We start from the raw sequence: 16866 nt of genomic DNA on the forward strand, positions 1-16866 counted from the left end.
ACATGTGTGAGAATGCGCGTGTGTACACACACACACCCACACACACCCCCACACCCTTTCCCCCCTACTGGGCATAGAGGCAGTTAGAGTGACCTGCCAGAGATACTGATAGTTCCCTCCCCTCCAATATTGTGCTTCCTTGGGTTGCACCCTTTCATGTACACCTTCGTTACCAGTTGTCCTTTCCCATATTCTTTGACTTATCAAGAGGAGCTAATACTAAAGGCAGAAGGTAATAAAATAAAAAGTGACGTTGAGCCTGATGATTTCCTGTGTCCCTGGGAGGGAATGTTCAAGTTTGAAGAAGAAAGGAGCTCTCTTTTTTCCTGCTAGATTTTGACCCAAAGATGACTTCTCTTAGCCCAAAGCAAATTCCTAATCCAAGAGTCCTCAACCTTATATGCATCTGACTCATAGAAATGCATGCATTCTTTTGAACAAACCTACAGGTTGGAAAAGTTAAGCTAAATAACTAATCCCTTAATAGTCATTTCTCTCATATAAATCTGCTAATGTGCTAATTTTCCTTGAGCACTTTTTAACCAGAATGTAATATATCCTTTTTACTACAAACCACAGTGTTCTAGATGGCATATATTTATACCCATTAGAAGTACATGCTTGAGGTGAGACACTTTAGGTGTAGACCAGTGCATATATCCTCAGATTCAGTTCAGGGCTTGGTTAGTTTTGCAGAACAGCTTTCTGTCCCACCCCCTTTCATCCCCTACAACTATCTATCTGTCCTATATATCTTCTACCCTTTGTAGCTAAACTCCTTGAAAAGACTGTCTATAATAAGTGGCTCCACTTAGTCTCCTCTTACTCTCTTCCAACCTTATGATTCCACCAAAACTGCTCTCTCCAAAGTTACTAATGATCTCTTAATTGCCAAATCCCGTGGTCTTTGCCCAATCCTCATTCTCCTTGACCTCTCTGCTCTTTTTGACACCGTTGATCGCTCTCTCCTTGATACTCTCTTCTCTAGGTTTTCAGGACGCCATTCTCTCCTTCTCCTGGTTCTCCTCCTACCTATCTGACTATTCCTTCTTAGTCTCATTTGTTAGATCCTCATGCAGGTCATACCCTCTAACCATAGGCATCTCTCAGGATTCTGTCCTGTGCCCTCTTCCCTTCTCCCTCTGTACTGCTTCACTTGGTTATCTCATCAGCCTCCATGGAGTTAATTACCATCCCTATGCTAATGATTCTCAGATCTGCCTGTCTTATACAAGTCTCTCTGCTAACCTCCAATCTCACATCTCTTACTACCTACCTTTAAGACATCTTGAACTGGATGTCCAGTAAACATCTTAAAACTCAACATGTCCAAAGCAGAGCTCATTATCTTTGCTCCTAAATGCTCCCCCTACCTCCTCGCCTTCTCTATTACTGTTAAGGGCAATACTGTCCTCCCAGCCCCTCAGGCTCACAACGTAAGAGTCATGCTAGACTCTTCTCTGTCCCTCATCCCCCATATCCAGTCTATTGCCAAAGCCTGTCAATTTCACCTTTGCTACACCTCTTGAATACTCCCCATTCTCTCCTGTGACGCCACCACCACTCTAGTGAAGGCCCTTATCATCTAATACCTGGGCTATTGCAATAGCCTGCTGGTGGGTCTGTCTGCCTCAGGTCTCTCCGCATTCCAATCCACCCTCCATTCAGCCGCTAGAGTGATTTTCCTAAAATGCAGATCAGATTAAGTCACACACACACCCCTCCCCCCAATATCAATAAACTCCAGTGGCTCCCTATTGCCTGCAAGATCAAATACAAAAATGCTCTATTTGGCATTCTAAGCCCTTTGTGACCTAATCCTTCCTACCTTTTCAATCTTCTTACACTGTATACCCTGTCATATACCCTTCAATCCACTGACACTGGCCTCCTGGCTGTTCTGTGAACAAGACATTCCATCTCTTGGCTCTAGACATTTTCTCTGGCTGCTGTCCACCATGTCTAGAAGGCTCTCCCTCCTCAACTCTGCCTGTTGACTTCCCTGGCTTCCTTTAAATCCCAACTAAAATCTCATCTTTTACTGAAAGCCTTCCCCAACACCTCTTAATTCTAGTGCCTTCCTCTGTTGATTATTTCCTATTTATCCTGTGTATAGGTGGCTTTGTATATATTTGTTTGCACATTGTTTCATTAGATTGTAAGTTTCTTGAGAGCAGGGACTGTCTTTTGCCTCTTTTTGTATCCTTAGGGCTTAGCCCTGTGACTGGCACATAATAGATACTTAATAAATGTTTTTGATTGATTCATTTTTATATTCTTTGTTACAAGGGATAAGCCATGGGGGAAAAAGGGGGAAGGGGAATATAAAATAAAGGTGATATACAATCAAAAGCGGTAAATAAAAATTTTATGTATAAAATAAATTTAAATAATATTTCACATAGGTGCCTATTAATTCCAACTGATATTTACTCAAGATTGATATTATTAAAGTAAGAATAAGATCAAATATTTTACCATGATACCTAAAAGAACAGAAATGAATATTAATCATTATACTTCATTAGTTTGGTTGGTACTTTCTACCTCTGCAGGTTATATAATTCATCCTTGCCTTCATTCATCCCAAGCTATAGGTTGTCTTCATGGCTTTTCATAAATTCATTGTGGATGCATCAAGCATATCGGAAACCGATTTGACATCCAATCAAAGAGGATGCCCCTTTTAACATCAAAAACTTTCAGGAATCCACACATGATAATAATTGTGCTATTAACATCTGATAATTGAAAATATATAATGAAAAGCTATTATGAATTCAGTAACTTTTAGATGGTTTATATTTTATAATCACATGGATTTGAAAAATAACGTATGTAGATGAGAGGCAGCATAGCGTAGTGGATAAAGAGCCAGCCACAGTAGGAGGAAGACCTGGGTCAAGCCTGCCTCTGATTCATACTGACTGTGGGACCCTTGGCAACGCATTTAACTTTTTTAGTACCCTGGGCAGCACTCTTAAGACTGAGTTTCAGTGCAAGGTGCTCATCTGCATAGTAGAGGGAGTTCCCTAATTGAGAGTTTCCTGTACCAATGAAGTTACAGGTTCATTCCTCATTTACACACACATACACACACACACACACACACACACAAGCCAGATAATTTATATTCAAGTTATAGAAGATTTGTTTTCTATATTTATTACATTGTTATTTGATGATCTTATACCCCTTATAGTAATTTTTAGTCTCTCCCTACCTGCTATATATGCATCCTACTAATTGGGAACCATTTTTCTAGGTATTTTAATATTTCATAGGTGCCAGGCAGTGCTCAGGCTATTCTGAATTTTGTTTTTAATTATCAGACACATTTTCCCTCTCCTACTCTTTGTAATCTTTGTCGCAAAGAAATATAGTCAGGCAAAACAAATGTGCACGTTGGCCATATCCAGAAATGCATCTCTGATTCTGCATATCAATTCATTGGCACTGTCAGGAGGTGGGCAGTATTTTTCACCATTGGTCCTCTGGTATCATGGTTGATCACAGTTCTCACGTCTCCCCAGTTTGTTTGAGGCCATCCTTCCATTGTCTCTTGTTCTCACTATGTGACTGAGCCACCCTGCCTTTTCTGGTCACGTGTGTACTTGCCATTAGTTCCTTAGAACTGCACTGAGGTAATAAGAAAGGTGTGTGTGAGTCATTATCATTTTCTTTTCTAGTTACCAAATTTTGAAGTCAGTCAGGATGATGATTTTCCACCTATGGACAGAGATCCAACAACTCCATCTTCAGTTATTTATCCCTTGGCAAAAACCCCCCAGTGTCAACATGTCAGCCCTGGTATGCTGGAATCTGTTAACAGGTAACATACGTTTGTGCAGGGAATAAGGAATATGTCTTTAAAAAATCTGAAAGTAGGGCAGCTAGGTGGCACAGTGGATAGAGCTCCAGCCTTGGAGTCAGGAGGACCTGAGTTCACATGTGACATCAGACACTTGACACTTACTAGCTGTGTGACCCTGGGCAAGTCACTTGACCCCTAAGTAACAACTACATAGAGACACAGATCAGTTGACAGGACAGAAGTCAGGAAATAAGATTTCTGTCTCCCACATTTGACCTCATCACTAGAGTACTTTTTTTGCTGTTGTAATACCAGTGTTCCTTTGACCAGTTTTGCTTCACTGAGTACCTATGTTACTTGCTTGGGTGTATTTTCTAGTCATAGTGGAAAATAAATTTTTTTAAATGTCAAGACCTGTAGTCATCAGAGTTATCTTCCTTAACAGATTCCTGTTTTTTAGTGTACCTTGTGAAACGAGCATCCAAAATTAAACACAATATTCCAGCTATTGACTAACCAGTGCAGAGTATAGTGGGACTATTGTACCCCTTGTTCTGGATGTTATGTTTTTATTAATAAGAGTATAAGATTGCATTAACTTTTTGGTTATGTTATATCATGTTATATACCATGTTATATCAGTAATTCGTTGAGCTTGCAGCCCTCTGATGCCATCCTCAGTACCTGGTACAGTGTCAGGTATATACTATAATCTTGATAAAGTCTTATTGAATGATTAGAATATTTGAGAGTTCAAAAGACATTGTCATTTCTTAAAAGTTGCTTTTTGTAAGTCTGTGTGCAAGTTGGTGCTTTTAAGAATCTGAGTTAAATATTTGATTTGTGGGCTTAAGAATACTTTGATTTTATAAAAATAGGGAGAAAAGTTTTCTCTAGACCAAAAACAATTTAAAATTCATGTCAATTTAGCAATTACTGTATAACTAATTAGACCTCATGGATTATCTATGTTCATTTTGAAATGCTAATTTGTATTTTTGCAGAAAAGATTGTGATAAATATGTGTTTCAAATGCAAAAGGAGAATAAAAGTCATGGTGGTATGGTGTGGGCCAATGTCAAGAAGAAACTGGTAACATTTTTTATTCTTATTATTAATCTCATTTTGTTCATTCATTCATCATGTATTATGTAGGTTTCAGAAAGCCCAGCTTCCTTGTGACCATGAGTGACACTCATGACATAGTTGGTTTTTGAAGCCAATTTAAGTCTAGTCAAGCTTCTTTAGCATATCAAAAAAGAAAGCCATAGTCATACTTTAAGAAGCAGACAAACTCAGATTTTTCTAAAATCCTTTTTCCTATGAAAAGTGAAAATGTTTTTTGATAAGGAACACAATAAAATAAAAGTTAGATCTTAGTCCTGGCTTTATCATTGACACTCAGGATGACCTACAGTGTACCACCAGCTTAGCAAATCACTTCCTGGCCTTTTGCTTTCTCATACAAAATGACAGGGTTAGCCTCACTGATCTCAAATGGCTTTTCAAGTTCTAAAATGGGATTCTAGAACGACACTGACTACTTTTAGACTTTATTTTACCTAAAATGCCTTATAATTACTGAAAGTCTACTAAACCTTGATGCCTCAGAGTCCATTTTCACATCTCTTACAAATACTATTTTGTATTCGCAAAGATTTTGATAAACTTAAAAATTGGAAGAGCTAATCTCCAATGTAATACTCTATATAGCAGCTTAAGATATTAGTCCTTGATTTGAGATTATTTATTTACTCTTTTTATTCAAACCATCATTAAAATAATAAATTCAGTAAGTTCCTAGTGAATGAAGTTAATGTATTGAAGCTGAATTAACTCTTCTAAGGCACCAGTTAATTTAGTGGATTGAGCAGTTAATACATTCAGAAAACTACTATAAGTTTATGACTGCCAATATGATGACTTTTATATTATTTGTTTATCATAGTAAATTTAGCAATGTATACTGATTAAGATGAAAACCAACTCCTTACAGAGGGAACTATTAAAAATAAAATTAAAAATTAAATAGGCTGCCTCAGGACATAGTAGGTTTTATGCAAAAAAAACGTTGGCTGGGTATGTGTCAGAGGACATTCCTATTAGAGTAGATAAGATGGGTTAGATGGTCTTTGTGGTCCTTTCCAATTCTGAGGTTTTGTGATTCTTTTTAGGTTGGATCTGATTTTACAACTCCAACATCTAGAAGAAGAACTCAGTTTAATAAAGGTCAGTAACATTTCATACAGTGTTGCATGAAAGAAGGACTAAATTAGCATTTAGTGCTCCCTTCCTAAGAAGTGAAGAGGTTTTAATAGCCTTTAAATAGATATGCTTGAGGCATATGTACTTCATGACATCTAACCATGCTTGTGAAATGGCCTTGTGAAAAGAGTGTCAAGCATGCCAGAGCTCAGCATAAGTTCAAGCTGACAAAGAAAGTTAAAAATATGAAGGACTTTTTTGTTCTGTTTTTTACATATATTAGGAGAAAGTGAGCATTTAAAAAAAAAAAAGGATAAGACCACTGCTCAGGGTTGATGAAATGAATAATGATAGATGAAAGCCACTTAACTTTTACTTTGCTTCTGTTTTCCCTGACAAGAACAATCTTTAAACTGCAGAGGACGGAAGAAAAATGGATGATAGGGAGTTGCTATTTAAAATAAGTAGGGATATAGAGAGCATCTGGCTACCCTTGATGACTTCAAGTCTTCAAGATGAATTACATCTTAAGATAGTGAAAAAACTTGAACTAGTCAGTGAGCTCTGAAAGGTGACGGAGAAACAGGTACAACAGAATTTGAGAAGAGCCAAAGTCCTAGTTTTTGAAAAGGAAGGGAACAGAGGCTACAGACTGTAGATCAGTCAGTAAGTTTGGCTTGGATTCCTGGCAGAATTCTAGACTGCGTTATTAAGGGAATGATTAGTGTATGCCTAGGAAGTGATGATCATCAAGAGCTTACAGCACTTAACCTTATTGGGTTTTTTTGAGAGTTATTAGTAATCTCTGGGCTATTGAGGGAATCTTGTAGTTTACCTAAATTTCCACAAAGCATTTGACAGTCTCTCATACTGTTATTCTTGTGGAAAAGATGGTGAGAGAAATGTGGACTACATGGCAAAATGGTGGTTGTCCTTCATTCTTGAAGAGGACCAAAATGACATTACTATGTTAGAGTCAAGTTACAGTGCCTCTGATTGTCTGACAAGACCAATACAAGCTCAGAATGTGCTACCACAGGTTGGGCACACATAGTCCATGTGAATATTTGGGGTGGATTCTCTACATTTTCACATCTTGCATTTCTTTTGAGCTACTTCAATTCTGCTTTGCTCATAGAGCGCAGCACCTTTTCTTATGAGGGCACGCCATGCTGCACAGTCCTGTCCCAGTGTCTCCCATGTCACATAATTCTAAAATTCTTAAGAGAGACCTTGAGAATGTCTTTGTATTGCTTCTTCTGACCACCATGTGAGTGCTTGCCCTGTGTGAGTTCTCCATAAAATAGTCTTTTTGGCAAGCGTACACATTTAGAAGTGGAATGGGCTCCCTCAAGACGAAGGAGATTTGAGCAAAGGCTGGCTAGCCTCTTGTTAGGTATGTTGTAGAGAGGTTTTTGTTCAGCAGTGGGTTGGGCTAAATGACCTCTGAAGTCCCTTGTAGTTCTAAAATCCTTTGATTCTGAGATCTATATTTTTTACTGTTTGTGACACAGATCTATAGTATAATCCTGTGTTTGGACTAATTTGTTGCTCTAAATTTGACAGATTTGTCATTCTGTTTCTTGGAAATGTTATATTGCCATATTTATTTAAATTGTTTTCATTTATAAAATGTGTTCATCCTGTTCCTTAAAACTCTTCTGATCACAGGAATGAAATCTGATATTGGAAAACTGTTCAGTTATACAACAAAATTGAATTTTGATGAAGAAGAACAAGATGATTATTTCTCCAACTCTGATTCTGCAGAGTAAAATAAGAACACATGAATTCCACAGTTTATTTAACACCATAACACACACTTGTATATGAGGTACAGTGCATTTGTATTAATTGGAAATGTCAATATTTCCTCTGTGAGATTGTTTTACATATATGTTTATTTTTTACTTTTTTATTTAGTGTATAAATTGAGCATTTCTTTCTACTTTCCTTGCTAATGTTCAGACATGCAGATCTTACTAAAAATGTAAAAAAGGTTTTTTCTTCGTAAATATTTTTTATAAGTGATTGTTTATCTGATATTAAAAATATATATGTATATATAGTTGACAACTCTTCTGCAGCATTGTTCTGTTTATTCTATGAATGAGATGTTTCAAATAGGTATCAGCAAAAATCCATACCCTTAGATGCTGAGTAATTCTCATCAGATGCTGTACAGTGATTTTTTTGTTTGTTTAATAGAAACCTTTTAATACCAAACATGCCCAGGTGTGTGTGTGTAACTTTCGCAGAATGTTGGGTCTAGTTTATACTAACATTGGCTTTTGCCTTTCTGGGATACAGCTTTCTTTTACAATTCTTTTTTTTTTTCAACTTTATGCCGAACTTGAGTGAGGATTTGATACAATCCACAATAAATTGACCATAGTTACTAGTCTGATACTTCGGCCCAAAGATAATAGCTTTTGTTGCACTCTTAACACTTGTATATTTGACTATGAAGATGAGTCCCAATGGTAGATGACTAGAAGAAATTATAAAAAAAAAACCCAAGGCTTTAGGCAAATTTATTTTCAGTTAGAATATCATTTGTTATGTTCCAGGTTTAAGTTTGGACTATGGTTGTCTATTTGAACTCATTTCAAATCCCAGGGAGTGTTTTTCCTGCTAGTAATGACAGTCTCAAACTAACTCTTTTGAAACAAGAATTTTTTCATTTATTTCGTTGTTTTATAAATTGGCATAGAGACCATCACCTGCAGTTATTCACCTGCCTCTAATCCACAACCGGCTTAGCTCTACAAATAAAGCTCTGATGTTTTTGTGTTAGTCAGTGTCATTTTGACCTGGCCGTCAGGTGACGGTAGACTTGATGGTTTGGAGACGAGGTAGGAAGGGTGTGGTGGTCCAACAGTTCCCTCTCCTATGCAGTTTCTTTTTTCTTTTTTTTCGTTAGGCAGTGGGGTTAAGTGACTTGCCCAGGGTCACACAGCTAGTAAGTGTTATGTGTCTGAGGCCAGATTTGAACTCAGGTCCTCCTGAATCCAGGGCCAGTGCTCTATGCACTGTGCCATCTAGCAGCCCTCGCAGTTTCAAATCAACCAAAAAAATCTTCATTAGATTTAGTAGAAAAAACAAAGACCTTTTCCCTTCCAGGTTCCTCCTTTCCATTATCTTAAAGAAAAAGTTTAGTGAGTAGCAAGATTGTGGGATTTATAGAAGCTTCTAAAGGGGTAAAGTAAGAGAAATGTGATAACTATCCTGTAATATTATCTGTTATTCCTTAAAATAGGATGATGGGACTGGGACTGCTTACAAAGTAAGATACTGAATGAAATCTAGACAGATCTCGAATCAAAAAATAAAAGGACTATGTAAAATGAAAATTTATGGAAAACTCTAAAGGGAGCTTCCAGATAATTGGCCAGACTTCACAAGATACTCTTGGAAGCCTAGGAACAGATGTGATTTTTCCCAAGACCACACAACCAAATTAGCGGAAGGTTCGGAACCCAGGACTTGTCATTCATAATCCAGGCTTCTTTTCAGTGTGCCATGCTACCTCCCAGAAGTAACTGTATGATTTTAATAAGTGAGTTGAATAAATTCAGGAATTGCAAAACATTTTTGATGCTGAATTAGTATTGTGTTAGCATCTGAAGGAATGATTTGAAAGAGGGAATTGGCCAAATTCTCTACATTAACAGCAATTTCTAAAAGACTGATTTTGTAGTAATTTAGTCACCAGCCCTGAAAGATCAATCCTTGCATAGAATTTAACTAGCTTAATGAGCTTTCACAGCTAGCTAGTAGAGGTCTCCAGACATTATGGAATGTAATTTTGCCATTAGAACTGGACCATCCTATTACAGACACATCAAGATCACAATGAAGATTAGTCAATAGAATTTCAAGTTGCAACTTAAATTGTAAATTTACAATTCATGGTATACTAATACCTCCGTATGTAACCTCTGAAACCATGCTATGGAGCCAAGTTAAAAGTGAAAATATGTTCTAAGAGGGGGGCAGAGCCAAGATGGTGAAGTAAAAGCCGTGACTTGCTTAAGCTTTTCCCCAAATAATGGTAAAAAATGGTTCTAAAATTCTAAAGCAGCAGAACCCACAAAAAGACAGAGTGAAACAAATATCCAGCCCAAGACAACCTGAATGGTTAATTGGAAAGGTCTATCACTCTGGGCTGGGAGAGGAACTCAGTTCCATGAGGAAAAACAGGCCTCAGCAAACCTGGAGCAGGCCTCAGAGGACTGAATCATGGGCAGCTGTGGTGGTTTCCACACTTCTCAACCCACAAACACCATAGACAACTTAGGTCAATAGGAAAAGTCTGTGACCTCGGTGAGAGAGAAGCTAGATCCCAGCACCAGTTCAGGCTGAAGCCCCAAGGCGGTGGCTGTTTCTGGAGCTTCCAGCCTATAGATTGAGGGGGAATCGAGTTGCTGATCAGAGAGGGATTCCAGGGATTTCTTTGCTGGTGCTGAGGCAGGATTCTCTTGCTTTGCCCATGGTTGGATCTGAGTCACAGTTCTGGGTGGTGGTCCTGGGGTGAGGAGGAGTGCTGGCATGGTGGAGCTTGTAGTGGCAGTAGAGAGAGAATCCTCGTTACAGTTCCAAGGCAGAAAAGAGTGCTTGTGGTCACTTATAGACCAGAGCACAGGCCGGGAAAGGAGTAAACACCTTGCCCCTGATCATACCACCTTGGAAGAACTGATCCCTAGAAGTATCTCTGACAACTGCTGCACAAAACCCCTGAAGCTTGGGACAGCACATTCTCTACAATGGAAGCAAACACCCCTACCTTAATAAAGAGTTTATAACTCAAGTAATTGGCTGGGATCATGAGCAAACTTCACCAAAAAAGTCAGACCATAGAATCTTTCTTTGGTAACAAAGAAGATCAAAACACACAACCAGAAGAAGACAACAAAGTCAAAGGTCCTACATCCAGAGCCTCCAAGAAAAATATGAATCAGTCCCAGTCCCTGGAAGAGCTCAAAAGGGATTTTGAGAAGCAAGTAAGGGCAGTAGAGGAAAAACTGGGAAGAGAAATGAGAGTGATGCAAGAAAATCATGAAAAACAAGTCAACACCTTGCTAAAGGAGACCCAAAAAAATACTGAAGAAAATAACACCTTAAAAAACAGCTTAACCCAAATGGCAAAAGAGGTCCAAAAAGCCAATGAGGAGAAAAATGCCCTAAAAAGAAAAATTGGCCAAATGGAAAAGGAAGTCCAAAAGATTACTGAAGAAAATACTTCCTTAAAAATTAGGATAGAGCAATTGGAAGCTAGTGACTTTATGAGAAATCAAGACACTGTAGAACAAATCCAAAAGAATGAAATTAGAAAGAAATAAGTGAAATATCTCATTGGAAAAACAACTGACCTGGAAAATAGATCCAGGAGAGAGAATTTAAAAATTATTGGACTATCTGAAAGCCATGATCAAAAAAAGAGCCTAGACATCATCTTTCAAGAAATTATCAAGGAAAACTGCCCTGATATATTAGAACCAGAGGGCAAAATAGAAATTGAAAGAATCCACAATCTCCTCCTGAAAGAGATCCCCAAAGGAAAACTCCTAGGAATATTGTAGCCAAATTCCAGAGTTCCAGGTCAAGGAGAAAATATTACAAGCTGCCAGAAGGAAACAATTCAAGTACTGTGGAAACACAATCAGGATAACACAAGATTTAGCAGCTTCTACATTAAAGGACCGCAGGGCATGGAATATAATATTCCGGAGGGCAAAGGAGATAGGATTACAACCAAGAATCACCTACCCAGCAAAACAGTATAATCCTTCAGGGGAAAAAATGGTCATTCAGTGAAATAGAGGACTTTCAAGCATTCCTGATGAAAAGACCAGAGTTAAATAGAAAATTTGACTTTCAAATACAGGACTCAAGTGGAACATGAAGAGGTAAACAGGAAAGAGAAATCATAAGAGACTTATTAAGATTGAACTGTTTACATTCCTGCATGGAAAGATGATATTTATAACTCATGAGAACTTTGTCAGTATTAGGGTAGTTGAAGGAAAAAAATTATATGTATGTATATGTAGATAGATAGAGGGCACAGGGTGAGTTGAAGATTAAGGGGTCATATCTGGAGAATAAAATTAAGGGATGAGAGAGGATAATACTTGGAGAAGAAGAAAGGAAGAGGTAGAATGGGGTAAATTATCTCACAAAAAAAAACAGAAAAGAAAAGCCTCTCACAGTGGAGGGGAAACAGGGGAAGGTGAGAGGGAATGAGTGAATCTTATTCTCATAGGATTTGGCTTAAGGAGGGAATAACATACACATTCAATTGGGTATGGAAATCTGTCTTACCCTACAGGAAAATAGGGGGAGAAGGGGACAAGAGAGCAGGGGGGTGACAGAGAGGAGGGCAGACTGGGAAAGAGGGTAATCAGAAGGAAATACTTCTGAGGAGGGACAGGGTCAAAAGAAAGAATAGAATAAATGGGAGGGCAGGATAGGATTAAGGGAAATAGAGTTAGTTTTTCACAACATGTCTACTAAGGAAGTGTTTTGCATAACTGCACATGTACAACCTATATTGAGTTGCTTGCCTTTTCAATGAGGGTGGGTGGGGAGGGAGGAAGGGAGAAAATTTGGAACTTAAAGTTTTAAAAACACATGTTTAAAAAAAATGTTTTCACATGCAACTGGGAAATAAGAAACACAGGAAATGGGGTACAGAAGTCTATCCTGCCCTACAGGAAAATAGAAGGGGAAGGGGATAAGAGAAGGGGAGAGAGAGAGAAGAGAAGGCAGACCAGGGGAAGGGGTATTCAGAATGCATGCCATCTTGGGGTGGGGGGAGGGGTGAGAAATTTGGAACTCAAAAACTTGTGGAACTGAATGTTGAAAACTAAAAATAAATAAATTTATATTTTAAAAAAATAAACAATTTTTTTAAAAAAAGATTTCTTGAATAATACAAATGGCTTGATTTTATACGGAATTTTAAAATACTGCTTTAGTTTTTCCAACCAATGACCTAAAATTACCCCCTTCAATATGTAGCATATTCTTTGCTTTTTTCCTTACCACATCTTCTGAATTTTCCCTTATTTTGCATAATCTGCAAACATTTTAGTAAAATTCTCTCCCTATATTTTATTAACCCTTCTCCTCCAGTTAACAAATGTGAACTGGCCTAACAGACGATCTTTAAGGAACAGTTTTGGCAAGCGCATAGCAGATAGAGAGCTGGCCTCAGTGCCAGGAAGATCTGGGTCTGAGTCCTACCTGTGCCACCCAGTGGCTGTGTGGCCCTGGGAAGCCACGCTCTTGGCAGAGAAGGCACTGGCTGGCATTGGTAGAAGGAGTTTCCTCCCCAGTGTAATCTCAACGCCATTTCTTATGCTCCTTTGGATAGCCTGTCATACTGTGCCTCCTAATGAGATGGAGAGATGCGGCCTGCATGAGAGTAGTTACTTGGACTTGGAACGAATTGACTGGACTCCAAAGAATCATTTTTAATAAGTCAGTGTCAACATGGAGTGTAGTCTTTAATGGAAGGTCCCAGGGATCCCTCTATCCTCAGACTTGTGCTGTTCAGCAGACGGCTTCTTTGTCATATTGGCAGATGGCACAGTGTTGGAAAGAGCGGCTAATGCCGGATGACATGATATAAAAACATTTCAACAGACTAGAGCAGTGGGCCAAATCAGATACATTGAAAATTAATAAGGATACAGGGCAGCTAGGTGGTGCAGTGAATAGAGCTCCAGCCTTGGAGTCAGGAGGACCTGAGTTCAAATGTGGCCAAAAACACATAACACTTACTAGCTGTGTGACCCTGGGCAAGTTATTTAACCCTATTGCTGAGCCAAAAACAACAACAACAACAACAAAAGAAAATTAATAAGGATAAATATAGTTTAAAAAATTATTCACAAATACAGAATCTGAACTGCAAGATCATATTGGCTTGGCAGCCAAAAAAAAATGCTGTCTTAGATTATATTAAAAGAGACAGTGATCAGAACAAATGAAGTAATAATAGTCCTGCCATACTCTGCCCTGGTCAGAGAGGTAGTTAGGTGGTATGATGGTTAGAGCACTGGGTCTGGAGTCAGGAAAACCTGAGATCAAATCCGGCTTCAGTCACTTACTAGCTGTGAGTTCCTGGGTAAGTCACTTAATGTTTGCCTCTGTTTCCAAGACTACAAAATGGGGCTAATAGCATCTATTTACCAAAGTTGTGAGGATCAAGCGAGATAATATTTATAAAGGCACTTAGCATAGTGCCTGGCATATGGTAGGCGCTTAGTAATCATTCCTTTCTTCTAGTCAAGATACATCTGCAGTATTGTGCACAGTTCTGGGCACCACAGTTTAGGAACATTATGAACAAGTTGTGTCATGACCAGAGGGTGACCTGGAAAGTAAGAGAACTGGAAGATATGTCACAAAGATCAGTTGAAGGAGCCAGAGATGTTTAGCCTAGAGAAGATGACTCCTAGGCTCTGAGTCTGAAGGAGTAGGAGGACAGTGTTGCCCTCAGCAGTAATAGGGAAAGGGAGAGGTTTTAGGGGAAAAGATAATGAGTTCTGTTTTGGAAATACTGAATTTTAAGATGTCTGTTGGACATCCAGTTTGAGATATCTGAAAGGCAACTGGTGATGTGAGATTGGAAATCATCAGACTCAGGATAGGTAGATTTAAGAATCATCAGTAAAGAGATGGTAATTAACTCCATGGGAGTTGATAGGATCACCAAGTGAAGCAGGGAGAAGAGAAGAAAGCCCAGGATAGGACCCTGAGGGACACCTACAGTTAGAAGGCACGCTCTGGAGGAGGATTCCCCAAAGGAGACTGAGGAGTGGTCAAATATGTTGGAGGAGAAGTGGGAGACAGTGGTGTCCCATAAACCTAGAAAGAATATCAAGGAGGCGGGGCAGCTAGATGGCACAGTGGATAGAGTACTGGCCTTGGAGTCAGGAGGACCTGAGTTCAGATCTGGCCTCAGACACATAATACTAGCTGTGTGACTCTGGGCAAGTCACTTAACCCCAGCTGCCTCACCAAATAAAAAAAAAAGTTATGAAGGAGGCAAGGGTGATAACAATATCAAGGAGAGTGGGTGAGAATGAGAGATCATTGGGAACTTTGGAGAGAAGTTGCAGTGGGATGGTGAGGTTGGAAGCTGGGTTGTAAGAAGTCAAGAAAGAGGAAAAAAATGGAGGCCTTTTCAAGGAATTCAGCTAGAAAGGTTAGAAGAGATATAGAATGATGGGGTTGGAAGGATCAAATGAGGGTTTTTTTTCAGGATGGAGGAGACATGGGCATGTTTATAAGCAGTGGGGAATGAGTCAGTAGGCAGGGTGAGATTGAAAAGTGAAAGGGGGATGACAGGTGAACTGTTAAGAGATGGGATGGAATGAGATTGCTTGAACAAGTAAGGGGTTAGCCCTGGTAAGGAATGAGGTCACTTCATCACGTGAGACACGAATGAAGGAGGAGAATGTGACAGAAGGCGCCTGAGAGAGAGAAGATGAGGAAGAGGAGAAAAGAGTGGATTCACAGTGAATGGCTTCAATTTTTTTCTGTAAAATATGAGACAGGTTCTCAGCTGAGAGATTGGGGAAAGGGGGAGACATAGGAGGTTTGAGGAGGGATGAGAAGGTTTGGAAGAGCCAATGTGAAGACTGGGAGAGTTAGTTGATAAGGGAGGTACAGTAGGATTACCTAGCAGCAGTGAGGACCCAGTTGAGATTGTAGCGGACCTGATTAGAATGGCTACATGATTTTCTCCCTCTTTGTTCTGCCACAGGTGTGGAAGCAAAGGTAATGAATGGTGAGAGTGATCCAAGGCTGAGGCTTAGCTAGGCCTAATCAGTGATATGATAAGGAGGCTAGAGATTCAAGGATGAGGACAGTATAGAATTGAATTGGTTCACCAAGGGGTCAAGATAGGGAAAAGAGGAGAGAGTGGTTAGTGAAGGGGAGATGGCCTAGGAGAGAATTTAGGGGTCACGTGATTGGAAGCTGTGGAATGGATGAAGAGTAAGGTTTTGTGAAGTAAGGAAGAGGGAGAAGTGAAAAGCAATAGAGATTATGGTTGGATAGGGGGAATTTCAAAATTCTCGAACATAGAGGTGACACATTTGTGGGTGCTGGCGAGATCAAGGGTATGAACATCTTGGTGTGTGGCTGAGGTTGGGTGGAAGGGGAGCTCATGAGCAATGAGTAGGTTAAGGAACTGAGTGGTTAGGGTGTTTGAAGGAGAGTCAATACATGTGTTGAAGACTCTCCCAGCATGAGGGCAGGAGTTGAGGAGGAGAGAAAAATTGTGAGCCAAATGTCAAACTCATTGAAGAAGGAAGGGGAATATAGACAACAACTACCAGGATTTTGATTGGGTGGTAGATATGAACAGCATTAACCTCAAAGGAAGAGAGGTTATTTAGCAATAATGCAAGTAGCTATAGGGAGCAAGGAATATTCCAACTCTCCTGCCTTGGCCAGTGAGTTGAGAAGAATGAGGAAAAATGCAGCCAATACTTGAAAGGGTGGCAGGGGAGGGGATGGGGTAGGTTGTCATCAGAGAAGAGCCAAGTTTAGAAGGAATATGTGAAAGAAAAGATTTAAGATGAAGGGATGTTTGTTGCCTATAGAGGAGACATTCCAGAGGACACAGTAGAAGGGCTGGGTAGTGTCTGGTTGAACTTTGAGGGAATGAGGGTGGGAATGAAGAATTGGATGGGGGGGAATGAGGTTTTGGATGATACTACAGGTGTTCAGAGTCACTGGGATGTGAAGGGTATGATGAGATGTGAGAATGTTCATCATTGAATGGAAGGCACCATTCCTCTTCCCAAAAGAGGTTGAAGATTGGGCTG

The 16866-nt window shown here is 39.4% G+C and overlaps 1 protein-coding gene and 1 long non-coding RNA gene across 6 annotated transcripts in view; one reads left to right on the forward strand and one right to left on the reverse strand.

Moving 5' to 3' along the window:
- The window catches only part of MIS18BP1 (MIS18 binding protein 1), a 53509-nt gene extending 43899 nt beyond the window's left edge, over window positions 1–9610 (forward strand). For 2 of the 3 annotated variants that reach the window (XM_078149666.1, XM_020988097.2), the window contains 4 exons: window positions 3690–3832; window positions 4819–4906; window positions 5989–6043; window positions 7691–8248. In XM_078149666.1, coding sequence (XP_078005792.1) covers window positions 3690–3832; window positions 4819–4906; window positions 5989–6043; window positions 7691–7794 — 390 coding nt within the window. In that variant the 3' untranslated portion in view covers window positions 7795–8248. Of the gene's footprint in view, window positions 1–3689; window positions 3833–4818; window positions 4907–5988; window positions 6044–7690; window positions 8249–9278 lie in introns of those variants that run through there. The other variant, XR_013484610.1, reaches the window with a different exon arrangement.
- LOC144455819 (uncharacterized) overlaps window positions 1–16866 on the reverse strand; it is a 67527-nt gene that overhangs the window by 46218 nt on the left and 4443 nt on the right. The window lies entirely within an intron of this gene.

This window comes from Phascolarctos cinereus, unplaced genomic scaffold (genome assembly GCF_003287225.1).
Source record: "Phascolarctos cinereus isolate Bilbo 61053 unplaced genomic scaffold, phaCin_HiC Scaffold_2;HRSCAF=192, whole genome shotgun sequence".
In the NCBI taxonomy this organism is placed as follows: Eukaryota; Metazoa; Chordata; class Mammalia; order Diprotodontia; family Phascolarctidae; genus Phascolarctos; species Phascolarctos cinereus.